This window comes from Sarcophilus harrisii, chromosome 2, assembly GCF_902635505.1.
Source record: "Sarcophilus harrisii chromosome 2, mSarHar1.11, whole genome shotgun sequence".
Taxonomy (NCBI): domain Eukaryota; kingdom Metazoa; phylum Chordata; class Mammalia; order Dasyuromorphia; family Dasyuridae; genus Sarcophilus; species Sarcophilus harrisii.
Genome location: NC_045427.1, coordinates 262,212,844 through 262,226,638, shown reverse-complemented (window position 1 = coordinate 262,226,638; position 13,795 = coordinate 262,212,844). Strand labels below are relative to the sequence as shown.

At 35.8% G+C, this 13,795-nt stretch overlaps 1 protein-coding gene across 1 annotated transcript in view; it reads left to right on the top strand.

Moving 5' to 3' along the window:
* Window positions 1-13,795, top strand: part of INO80 (INO80 complex ATPase subunit) — a 104,766-nt gene that overhangs the window by 55,849 nt on the left and 35,122 nt on the right. The window contains exon 25 of the mRNA XM_031952111.1: window positions 10,087-10,227. Within this exon, the coding sequence (XP_031807971.1) occupies window positions 10,087-10,227 (141 nt within the window). The remainder of the gene's footprint in view (window positions 1-10,086; window positions 10,228-13,795) is intronic.

Genomic DNA, 13,795 nt, shown 5'->3' with positions numbered 1-13,795 from the left:
CGACTTTTTCCCTCCCTCCACCCCCTCCCCCAGATGGCAAGCAGTCCTATACAAGTTAAATATGTCACAGTGTATCCTAGATACAATATATGTGTGCAGAACCGAACAGTTCTCTTGTTGCACAGGAAGAATTGGATTCAGAAGGTAAAAATAACCCGGGAAGAAAAACAAATGCAAACAGTTTACATTCATTTCCCAGTGTTCTTTGGGTGTAGCTACTTCTGTCCATCATTGATCAATTGAAATTGAGTTAGGTCTTCTCTTTGTTGAAGAAATCCACTTCCATCAGAATACATCCTCATACAGTATCATTATTGTACATACAGTATCGTATCCCTTCTTTAGTATCTCTTTGGGGTATAAGCCCAGTAGTAGCACTGCTTGTCCTTAATATTTTAAAAGTGCATTTGCTTTGTATATTTCTTTTGTATTTAAAGAGATTTTTATGTGTGTTAGATACTCTTCCCTGCAGCACCCCAAATTAGATCTACACTTCTGCACCAAAGCTCTTGTCTTCTATTTTTTAGAGACCATAAAGGTTCTAAGTAAATATTATAAACCTTTATTGAACACAAGATTGGAGGGACTTGTTCTTTATCCTTTTAAAATGAGGTGGTCATCTGAAGAGTTCATGAGTTCCATCTTGTCCCATTGGTTTCACCAGCTTGTTGTTATTGCGTCTAGGGGTTAGGATCAGTAATGCTGAAAGAAAATTGGAGTTGACTTCCAGCATATTCTGATGTCTCCAAGAGGGGAGCTCCCATTATTGAATTTATAAGGTTTTTTTGATAGCCCAGTAGTACATTCCCTGTTAAAGACATCAGTGTTTGAATTCAGCCAGCACTGTGAGGTTATGACAGATATTTAATTAATTGGATGACCAATCTGCTAGTATAATCTCTAATTAAATTGTACTGAAAATTGATGATGGAATCTAAAAAGTTGTTTAGCTGGACTTGCCATTGCCATTTATTTTTATTCACCTTTAGTTTTCTTTCTAGTTGTTTTAATTTGTCATGTTCATTGGTTATTCAATATATTTATTGATTTATTTAGTCTTCTAAGTTACAAGTTGTCATTTGTTAACTTTTCAGTTACGTCTGATTCTTTGTGACCTTTTGAGGTTTTCTTGGCAAAGACACTGGAATGTTTTGCCATTTCCAGCTGATTTTACAACTGAGGACATGTGGGTCCCTTCCCCTTATAAGGAGGTTATTGACCAGTTGTGGTTGGTTTCTGTAGAAGACAAAATGTGTTTAACATGTTTCAGAATTTGGTCTGAAATAAGAAAATGTATGTAATTGATATAATTAAAGAATGAGATGAAGCACTATTGCAAAAGGGATTGTTGACAAATAATGAAATTCTTCAACTGGCTCCTCTTTGAAGTTAAGATTGTCCTAATTGGAGCAGTACAGTCAATAGAGCCTGACCCTGGAGTTAGGAGAACCTGAGTTCAAATGTGGCTTCAGAGACTCAATACTTCCTAGCTGTGTGATCCTGGGCAAGTCACTTAATCGAATTGCCTCCAAAAAAAAAAAAAAGATTGTCTTGATTTCATTGAGCCTCAGAATTCTATGGATTTTGGTTTGTTTGTTTTTCTACCCTGCTCCCAACTTCCCCTTCCCCTACATGTATCTTTCTTCCTTATAATCATCACAGGAAAATTGAAAGGGATGAAGGAATGCCTGTATGTCCAACTGTTGTGTGCAGTTGGAAGTCCATTGAGTTAGGCTACATCAATGTATATACCTGGACAGGTTCCATAAATGGCCATTGATTTGAGCACAGCATTGAATAGGCTAAGCTGATTGCATTTGGCCTCTGCTCCCCATAAGGTCTCTGACATAAGGTCCCATCCTTTTTTTTTTTTTTTTAAATTAGTATTTAATTATGAACTTTTTTTGATATGCAAAATAATAAACTTAACTAATATATGTGATCCTAAATAATCATTGCATCAACAGTTGTCAGGGCATTCCTCTGGCTGAACTTTCTGACAGGTAAAAAACTTTAATAATTTTTTGGCTGAAAGTCAGAAAAATAAGGTACTTATGCCCAGACCTCAAGAAGTGAGCTTTAAAAAAATTTTTTTCCCCAAATACATGTAAAAGCAATTTTTTTTTGCCTGAGGCAATTAGGGTTAAGTGACTTGCCCAGGGTCAAATAAAAGCAATTTTTAAGCTTCGTTTTTTACAATTTTCTATTCCAAATTCTCTTCTTTCCTCCTTTCTTTCCTCTTTCATTGAGAAGGGAAATAATTTGAGAATGATCACATAGGTGCAATTACACAAAACATATTTTTATATTATATTATATAGTCATGTTGTGAAAGAAAATATAGACCAAAAACATCAAATTGAAAAAAACTCAGCATGCTTCAATATATATATATTCACATTCTATTAATTCTTTCTCTTGAAGTTGATAGCATTTTTCATTCATAGGTTTTTTAGAATTGTCTTGGATCTTTGTGTTATTGAGGATAGCTAAGTTATTTAATCATTGTACAGTATTGCTGTTATCATGTACAGAGTTCTTTTGGTTCTGCTCACTTTATTCACTTAAACTGTCAGTTTAAGTCTTTCCATGTTCTGTAGCCCTAGAGTTCCACCTTCCTTCACATTTTTTTCCATTGATTCCCTTAATATTCTTGAATTTTTATTCTTCTATATGAATTTTGTTACAATTTTTTTCTAGCTCTACAAAATAACTTTTTGGTTGTTTGATTGATATGGCATTGAATAAACATATCAATTTAGAAAAAATTGTCATTTTAAATTATGTATCTACCCAGGAGCAGTTATTATTTTTGCATTTGTTTAAATCTGACTTTATTTGTGTGGAAGATGTTTTGTCTTTGTATTCTTATAGTTCCTGGGTTTGTCTTGACAGATAAATGGCCCATCTTTTTAAACTAGAATTTTCCTGATGGTGTTTTATGGCTATAAACCATGGAACAACCACCTCTCTCAAGAATAAAGAGCAATAATCACAGGGTGGTCACATGGGCTACATTTTATTACCAACAGAGTCAAGAGGGGACTATAAAGGAACTGCATAATAGGTAATCCAGATGAGTCATTCATGTAGCAAGTTGTAAGTAGATAGATAGGTCAAATGCTGTACTGGTCCCCATAAAATGATAAAAAACCTAGAAAAGGGTCTCCAATACATTGAGTAGATACAGTTTGGAATATTTATTAAATAACTAGCAAGAAAAAATATAGTTGGTAACCAGATTGTAGAGGAATTTTAAAATGTACATGTAAGATTTGGTTAGTTATTTTTATTTTATCCTGGAGGCAGTAGTGAGCCACTCAGCTCACATGGAGAGTGGGTAGCAAGCAAAGTCAAGATTTGAATTCAGGTCCTCAGTTCCAAATTTGGTGTACTTTCTCATGTGCCATAGAGTTGGGCTGTTAAAAAGAGAAAAAATATATAAAGTAGGTATAGGTTAAAGAGATGACAGGATCAAAAAAAAAAAGTTTTATAGGGATGGTGGAGACTTAAGCATCCCTGTAGGCAGCAGAGAAAGAACCAGGGAATAAAGAGAGATTGATGACAAGAAAATTGTTTTTAATGCTTTTAATTCTGTAAAAATTGCATTGGATCTGTTGTTGAATCACTTTAGTGAGTGTAATCTCCAGGATAGTAACTTTCTTCCAATAAAATCATGTATTTGGGACTAGAAAGAACCCCAGAGTTCTTTTATCAAACTTTTTTTCATATCTGGAAACTGTTTGGGGTCTTTTCCCCACTTCACAGAGCTGCATTCTATCTGGAAATTCACAAGAATGTGTTCTATACCGATAGCAAATTTATGATGAATCTCAATCATTTAAACTTTTAAGATCAACAAAATGTTTTGGCTTGGTTGAATCTCTGCATATTTGAAATATGCTAGACCTTTTGAGATTGACCTAATTTTTTATACTTTAAGTGTTAGATTTTTTTTTTAAAGAGGAAATTCCTTACTTCTGAGAAAAGATATTTTTAAAAAAAAAACTATTTCAGCTTATAGTTTTTATGACTATTATAAGTACTTGCTCCAATTTGACTGCAGCAATTTTTTTTGTCTGTATCTCAATAGTTTATGCCATTTTTTGACTCACACCATTCACTGAATCAATCAGAATAATATTTGTATACACATAACAAAAGGAAAAAAAAACCAAGACAAGACAAAACAGAACATTGGGAGGATTCAAAATATATATATATATATATATATATATATATATATAAATTATCAATTCAAGAAAGGATATATAATAATAGAAGAAATTAAATTCATGAGTGTCCACCTTGTCTTTATTTCCTTGTAAGTTGTCCTTTTGTTCTCTGTTGCATACTTTTATTTCTCCTTTTATCCTTCCCACATCCCACCTCCCCTAAGAAAACTTTATATAAAAATTGTTATCTTTGATGAAAATTTGAGACAGGAATTACAGATTTCTTTAACAGCTTACATTTTTATAATCATAATTGATTGGAAAATCTAGATAATACATTGTGTATTTTATTTTTTCTGTGTGTAGGTTATATTTTCTTCACTCCTTAGAAACATTTTATTGATGCTCCCTCTCTCCAGTAATGTCACTTTCTAGTAACCTCTCACCTGGTAGCATTCTCTCTTTTAACAGGACAGCTTAATTAAGCAAACAAGACTAGTTTATTGATCATGTCATTGGCGACTTTCTTATTCCATGCAATTCTAATAGAAGGAGAAACATGTTTTCTGAAGTTATGTTTGGTCTCTGCATTGATCTGAGCTCTCTTTCATTATTGTTTTTCTTCATATTGTTTGTCACTGTATAAGTTCTTCTCTTGGTTCAACTTATTTCACTCTATATCAGTTCATCCAATTCTTAATGAGTTACTCTCAATTTATTTCTCATAGCACAATAAGATTCCATTACATTCACATACCATAACTTATTTGGCTATTCAGTGGACACCGAATTTTTAGAAATAATGGTTGGACCCATGGAATTTTTGAGAGAGAATGTAGAAAAGTGGGCTAAGGATAGAGCTCAGGGTTGCATCCACACAAAAGATGTTAAATCGAGTAGAAGAATGTAAGAAGAGATGAGTGTTATGAAAACGCAGAGAAAGGATATCGTAAGGAGAGTGGTCAACAATGGCACAGGCTACAAAGAAAATACTGCTTTTCATAGGTGAGAGGTCATTAGTTTTGGAAAGGATTGTCTCAGCAGATCTTGAGGTCAGAAGCCAGATTGCAGGAAACTAAGAAATGTTATTTATGAGGAAGTAAAGTGGAGGCAATACAGACAAAAAAGATGACTTTTTCTAAGAGTTTACTTTTGAAAGAGAATACCTAGAATGATCTCTTGAGAGGATACATACAGGGTCAGGCAAAGATGTCTTCAGAATGAAGATCTTTGAATATTGCTAGTATAGAAAGGACTGCTCTGAATTTATGAATTGTATTTTGTTGTGGAAGTATGGGATGGGGACAAGAGTTTGGGAGTGATCTATGATACGGAGAATCCAGGAAAATAAATAGTATGGTATAATGGAGAGAGCACTAAATCTGGAATCAGGACATCTCTGTTCACATTCTACTTCAGTTACTTGACTGGCTGGGTGTTGTTTCTAGAGCAGTCCCTTCACCTTGCTGTGCCTCAGTTTGCTTAGCTTTAAAATTATTGGGTTGTTCTTAATGGCCTCTAATATACCTTCAGTTCTCAATCTCTGATGTACACTTCATTAGTGTACATCAATGAAGGGACAGTTGAGATTAGATAACAAATTTGTGACAGACTTAGGCAGCATGGTTATGTGACTTCAGTTTAGTATTTCATGAGAAAGACCCTAAAATATAAATGGTGATGATTGTATATGAATAGCTGTTCAAAGATTGAGACAGCCTTAAGTTAAACTGGGTAACTGTCATGGCAAGATAGTGAATTTTAGAGGAGACATGATGGCCTGGCAAAGCTAAGGGGGATTAAAGTGAACAGTAAGTTGTGTTCAAAACAAAGTGTTAGTTAAAGAGAAATGAGACAAAGGAAGATATGAAAAGGGTGCTCATTGAAAGTATTTGGTTCATTCTGTTTTAAACAATGAAATCCACATAAGTTTTCAGAGATGGTAACATGAATTTGAATCCTGGACTTTTTGATTTATTACCTTTGTACTCTTGATAAAGATATTTACCCTCAGAACCTTTGTGTCATCTTTAGTAAAAGGTATTCATTTAAAGAATCTATTATATACAGAGCTCTGCACTTAGAACTGGAAGGAAATCCAAAATTAAAATGTGATACTATTCTTATTTTTATGGAGTTTATGGTCTGTTTCTTTAGAAGAATATAATAGTACACAAAAACCTCATGATAATCATCTTTGAGAGCCAGTATGATACAGTGAATACAGAGCAGAATTCAAGTTCTGCTTCTGGTAGGTATTGGTTTTGTGACCTTGGGCAACTCATTTAACTTAATATCCCCAGACAGTTCTTAAGATAAGTTGGAGACCAATTGTCTACCTATATGAATTGAACAAACTACCTCATTATGAGTTTCTATATCGATAGAATCAGTGGGTCCAAGATACCCTTAATTGGAACTGCCAAATGAGCTATAAAAACTATGTGTAGAGGGACAGGTAGGTGGTGTGGATAGAGCACCAGCCCTAAAATCAGGAGGACCTGAATTCAAATCTAGCCTTTAGACACTTAACACTTCCTAGCTGTGTGACCCTGGGCAAGTCATTTAACCCCAATTATTTCAGCCCCCCCCCAAAAAAAAAACAAAACAAAATTGTGTACACTTATAGACTCAGCAATACCACTACAAAGTCTGTATCCCAAAGAAATTAAAGAAAATTGGAAAAGGGCCTATATGTACAATACAAAAATATTTATATCAGCTTTTTTTGTGGTACCAAAGAATTGGAAATTGAAGAGGTGCTGAGATGAGCAAATTGGGGAATAACTAAACAAGTTGTGGTATATAATTGTGATGGCTACAATAAGTAATGAGCAGAATGCTTTCAGAAAAACCTGAAAATACTTAAATGAGCAGATGAAGATTAAAATGAGCAGAATCAGGAGAACATTGTACACAGGAACAGTTATTTTGAATGATGGTCAACTATGAATGATTTGGCTAATGAGTTATCGTGGTCTAAAATTGTACTGTAATTTGAGGTCATAGCTATTGTGCCTTATTTTGGGAATTTGTCTTTGATTACAGATCTGATTCTAATATTGTCCCATCCTCACTTTCTCCTCAATAAAAGAAGAAACCTGTTCCTCTTTCTGGCTTCTTATGAAAGTACACAAACCTTTTCTGTACTTACAGGAAGAGATTTAATCTGGTTCGTCTTTCCTTATCTTTCAGATCCATCCTCTACTTTTTGAACAGAGACCCATTTATCACAGAAAAAATATAAATTCGGGAACTTTTAGTAGGGAATACTTTACAGATAAGCCTTAACTTTACAAATGGAAAGACATTGGGTACATATCCTGGGCACTAAATACATTGTACCAACTACCTCTCTCTCTGCCACATAGGTGTCATTCCTGAAACATAAATGTCATCCTCATTTGTCAATCCGTTAACTTTTCTCTAATTCTAGACATTTTATTATTAGGGGAAATTATACAAAAGGATCATAGTTTCTTTTTCTGGTAGTAGAAAGTAGAGTAGCTTTGTTTATATTCCTGAAATATATTTATATGTTTATGAATTTTTATAGAGTGTCTATAAGCAATTCCCCAAATTCATTTTCAGAAACATTATTTAGAAGGATAAAATTGGGAGTATAGGGCAAGTAGCTAGGTGGTGCAGTGGGATAGAATGCTGTATCTGGAGTCAGGAAAATTCATCTTTAATTCAAATTTGGCCTCAGACATTTACTAGCTATGTAACCCTGGACAAGTAACTTCACTCTGTTTGCCTTAGTTTCCTCATCTGTAAAATGAGCTGGAGAGTAACAAATCATTCTAGTATCTTTGCCAAGAAAACCTCAAAAAAGGTCACAAAGAATCAGGCATGACTGAAAAATGACTAAACAACAAAATTAAATGCAGTTTTTGTGAGTCAATAGTCACTTCCCTCACAGATACCCTAGTTTCCCCCTTATTTGTCTCCTTGAGTAATGATTACAGGGTTCAAATGAGATGGAATTCAATAGTTCTTTTCTTTCTAATAAGAAATAGGACCACCAGACCTTGCCACCTGTACTATCCTATGCCTCTTCCCACAACTGTCATTTAAGTAGCTTAAGGACTTTTGGGCCCGACTGTTCATTTTCTATCACATCTGCTGGACATTTGGGTCTTTGGACTTGTTCTGTAGCTTAGCTTCCTTTTATATGCTGTCTCTTCAATAAGACGGTATACCTTTGTCTGGTATTTGGGCCTTACTAAGCACATAATAAGAAGTGCTTTTTCATTCATTTATTGAAACAAATATCTATCTTTACTCTTCCCCTGTACATTGCACATAATCAGCTTATTCTCAGAAAATAAGAGTTGTTTAGTGAGGTGCTCTTCTCCTTTTCCTGTACTCCCCCACCCCTTTTCCTCTTGTACTATCATCTGGGGTAACAGGAGTATAATTTTCTGTCAGCAATACAGATGCTCAAGTCCTGACATTTCCCCTTACTGCCCTTGGTAAGCGATCTCAGGTCACACAGTTCCTAGACTTTATTCTGTAACTTTATCTGGATCCCCCTCCTGTGGATTTGAATCTGGGCTGCTGGGAAGCTCTTTTTCCACTGTATCTCTTATACCTTGCCCCAACCCTGCAGTGAATATTTAATTCGAATTCCATGTGACAGGGTTCAAGGAGGGACAGTTCTCATATGACAGAATTGGAGTTGATATACGAGTCAGGAAACTGAGACCTAGACTTCAGACACGGTTTAATGTGCATCCATAAGTATTTTGGTTCTTGGGGCGTTTTAAGTCATTTTCTTAAAAATGAGTGCCTCTCTTGTGAAGGCAGAATTTCTCATTCTGTTGTATATTTTTTATTGTTTACTGCCCAGTCTCACCATTGAGAAGTTGAGGGAGAAATAAACCTCAGCACACAGTGGTGTATTTTTTGTTTATTTGTTTAATATGTAAATTGTTATTTAATATATAATATATTTTATATATAAATATATAAATTTAAATTTCTTTTAGTACTAATTGCCTCACCCCATCACCACCACACACCCTCCTGCCCTACAATGGGATGATAAAACATCATGAGAATGGGAAGAGATAATGGGTCACCAATAACTGCAAATGACTGATTTATAACTGAATTGCATCATCTGTGATACAACCCTCTCTCTAACTGAAGTGTAGACCATAGTTGCTAGGTTTTGAACAAAAGTGATAATGAATTTGCTTTGCCCACCCAGAGTATTTGAATGAACTTGTCATTAGGATACATAGTTGCCTATTATGTCTAATATGAAAGAATGTTACCATGTGGTGTTAGGGACTAAGAAAGATTCTTAAAAATCAGTGTTAAGAAAATAAATGGGTTTACTGATTGAACTGTTCTGAGGTGAGCAGAATATCCAGACAGTTTGTTATACGCTATGTGCTGTGCCTTTTGTCTCAAGGAATCATAAAAGCCTAAACATCACGTAGGAATTGGATTTCCTGAGAGACTACAATCTTTACATGTTTCTCATTAGAAGAGTAAATTCCAGCAATTGAGGATTAAAGCTCCAAGATCAAAAATGTTGAGACGTATTTTCCCTGTAGTACCATACTTTGTGTACTTACATACCATCACCATATAGAAAGGGTTTCCTATTATTATCCCTAATCCTAGATACAAATGAGAGAGAGAGAGACTGTTGAATAGATTTTTTGGTCTGGTTTCTCACTAAGAACTATAGGATTGGGGAGAATTAACCCTGGAAATATGTGCATTTATTTATACAATCCTTTTTTCTTAGTTCTTGGTTTTATAAATAAAGAAGTCACAGAAGGGTTGTTTTTTATTTTTTTTTCAACATTTAAAAGACATAGGAGGGAATTTTATAATGAAGCAACTTGAGGAGATCTGGCCTGAGTGGCGTTAACTTTCACTTTTTATTTTTTAGTCTCTAGTGTTCAGCAGCCACTGTAAAGCAGTGAGTGGTTATTCAGACCAAGTCATCTACCAGCGAAGATCCGCTACCTCCTTGATTCGATGCTGCCAGGTCACCGAGCTGCCGTCTTTTTTATGTGTGGCCAGCCCAAGAGTAAGTGCTACAAAGGGAAGAGACAAAATAGATGGTACTAAGAAATTGGGATCTGCTTCCTCTACATAACTTTAAATTATATAGTTTTAAGAAACTTGTAGATTTCTTTATATTTAAAAAAAAAAGCAAGTAGCTTCTAGGTCTAGGTCCCAAAACATAGAGCTTTGCCATTTTTAATTATGTTGGTATGGTGAAAGCGTGAGATAGACAGAGGTGCCCTCCCTTCTTCTGACCAAGTCTTTGCTTTACATCTCCTTTCCTTCACCCTAGGGCTCTAAACTACAATGGAAACCAGCCATCTGTCAGGTGGATTATCACCCAACAGCAGGGCCAGGGGCAGGGGGATATTTGAAGAGGAGAGAGAGCCGTTTGTCACCTGCATTGAGGTTTTTGAGGGTTTGTAGAGGGAGGGAGCTGGCTAAGAGGGGGAGATTTGATCTGGCCTTATCACCTCCACTCCATCTCCAAACAACAAAAGGAAATACAACACTCCAGCATCAAGAAACTTCTCAGCCTGGCGTGTCCTGGCTCTGCAGAGCTAGGCTGTGGTCTGACAAGTGTGCTCAGTTTGAGCAAAGACTGTCGCACCACTGCCCTTATTTCCCTGCTCTCCTGATCCTACCCTAGGTTGATAGTGGTTAGGTTCTATTGTGGTTTCCATTTTGGCCAACTGTTCTGATCCTGTCTTAATACCCTGTTTATCAAAAGGGGGTATTTCAGTGACTGCTGACAGTATCACTTCTGAAGCTTTCCTCCACATGTTGAAGCCATTTACTTTACTTTTGTCCCTTCCCCACCTCCACTCCTCTGAGGTCCTCTTGTTAAAAAGTTAAACAAGGCCCTCTTTTTGCACTCAGTTTCACAAGTTAAAAGTATCCTGGCCCAGTCTCCTGCAGAGTTTGATTGTCATTCCAAACATTATACTATTGCATTCTGTAATAAGACATAAAAAAAAAAACAAAAAACACCAAAAAAAACTATGTATAAAATCCTCACTAATTAGAAAAGTACCACTTCCTCAAATAGGTAAGATAAATGTGTAGACCTGGCTAAATTAACCGAGAATATTTTACTTCCTGTGAAGAAGGATGTGGAAAATGGAAGAAGACCTAACTTTTAAGTCTCAGCAAAGAATAAGGGTTATATCTGCCAGGGGTCTTTGCCTTATTTTATTGTTAATGGGCATCTTTCTGGGAGAAAAAAATACTTGTTTTCTCTCATTCTGATCTCTCCCTTTAGTAATCTCACTCGTTGGAGTATAGTAGTGGAAGAATCTAATTTGACTCCAGGGATCTATTAGGATTTGTGTCCCTTCTTCAGTGAATTCTGAAAGTTAACATCCATTTCCCTTCATCTTGAAAGGGGAAGAATTATATATTGTCCTTTTGACCTATATCTATCTATCTATATACACACACTATGCTTTGTGAACATAGTTCTTTTGCCAACAAGTATAGCTTGATTTCTGGTTGAAACTGAAAGAAGTTTAGATTGTGGATGTGTAATTTTATTCCATCCATTCTGAAGCTCAGAAGCTTGAATTGTTCTCTGGCCTCTCAATTATCTGGTTGAATAAGTTCCCACCCTGCCTGTGTGTTACAAGTACACATAAGAACACAGTAAGGAGGAAGTTCATGTTCAGGAGATAGTTTTCAAGGCAAATATATTCCCTTTGTTTTATAGTTTCAGTAAAAAAAAAAAAAAATTAACACCCTCTATTATATTTGTGTTTATGGACTTGAAAAGTCCTTGTTTGTTACCTTAAAGACATCCAGAAGTTTCTTGCAGCCACCTGCTCTCAAGGAGCGTCCTCTTCCCCCACCCCCACCCCTTTTCACACACAAATACATACACACCTTAAGTGTACTAGTGTCTTGACTTAAGATGAACCAGGAATAAGGACATCTGCTTCCAATTAGCCTGAACTACAATGCCTGGTGTCTGCTGTTTGCTTAAAGGGCAATAAACCCCCAGCATTCATGGAGAAGTAATAATAGTCATAAATGTACAGTGGTAGGCAGGGAGCAGAAGAAAGTTCTTATATTTAGCTGAGCTTTTCTCCTTCCCTCCCTCTGCAATCTAATCTGTGTTTATACACGTTGTCTCACACAGCATGGACGGTTAAACCTGTAAATATAATTATGCTGTGGTATCTGGGAGTGGAAGAGTTGTGAATAACCCTCTGCAATTTGGGATCAGATCTCTTCTTGAAGAGCTCTTCTTGGCCAAGCCTATAGCTATAAGTATGGGTTTCTGAGAAAGAACTTCATCTTGAATCAATTTGCCAACCTATTCATGAAGGGAAAGAAAACTTTTATTTCTCTTGCTATCATCTCAATTCTTATGTGGACATGAGCAAAATAAACTTTCTAATCTTTGCACTGGAGCTAGAGAATTGGATCAAAAAGACTTTTTCTGCTAAAGATGTCAATGGAAAAATGACCTTTTCATTGAGGAATAAGTTGTACCATTGACAATAAGTCCCACAATGTTAACGAAAGAACTGAGGCATCACTTTACCAAGCTTGGATCCTTCACGCTTATTAGGGAGAGAGAGCAGGAAGATGCCCATCTTTTAGATTAGACGCACTAAATGCTTGAGAGAATGTCCCATGATAGGTGCTATAATTTGGGAGATTAATGAAGCATGAGACAAGGCTAGATCATATATGGCGAAAAGGGATGTGTATATCCATGTAGGGGATGTGTAGTTTGATACTTCATGCTTCAGCTCCCCCAGCTTCTGAGCAGTCTAGAAGACAGTTTGGCATTAATGAGACAAGTGATGTCTTTCGAAGTTACTGGTTGCTTATAAAAAAAGGAGAAGGAGGTTAGTTCTGGTAGAAATAAACATGAGCAGTTTCTTTTTCTTTTTGGCCCCCATATTTGCATTACTTAAGCACGCATTGAAAGCCTTTAAGAAAATTACAGAACAATTTGTTGGTGTGAGCTGAGATGTTTTTGAACCTTTCTAGTTGACCTGGCTTCCAGTGATTTTTTCATGTATTCTAATTCCTAGCTTCTGACCAAATAAGTTTATCAAAATACAACTGTTTCCAAGAGTTTTGTCCTGCATTTCTCCATATCCTCAGCACATTAAAGTGCAAATTGGAAAATTAGTGTTGATTGTGAGTTGCTAGAAGCTTATTGCCCTGTAGCTGGAAATGAGGGTTATGAGGGTTATATCAGGCATGGGAAACCTTTGGATTCTTCTTCATGTTGTCCAAACTTCCTGCATTACACTTACATTTCAACATTTGATTTCTTTTCATTTTGGGAGTGTGAGTGGTGTTTCATTTCTCTTACTACTAAAGCACTAGTGATGAAGGTTATTAATCATTGCTAAAATTTAAATAATGTTTTGAGATCCCAAAGCATTTTACAAATATTAGCTCATCCGATCTTTACAACAATCTGATGAATTTTTTGGGAGGGTAACACTTGGAAACAGGATTTGTCATACTGATATGTCTTCTTGTTCCACCACCAGTTTTGGATCTATTTCCCCTGAAGCCTCTCTGTGGGGCATATTAATTATTATGACCCATAAGTCATAGGTGTGAGCCAC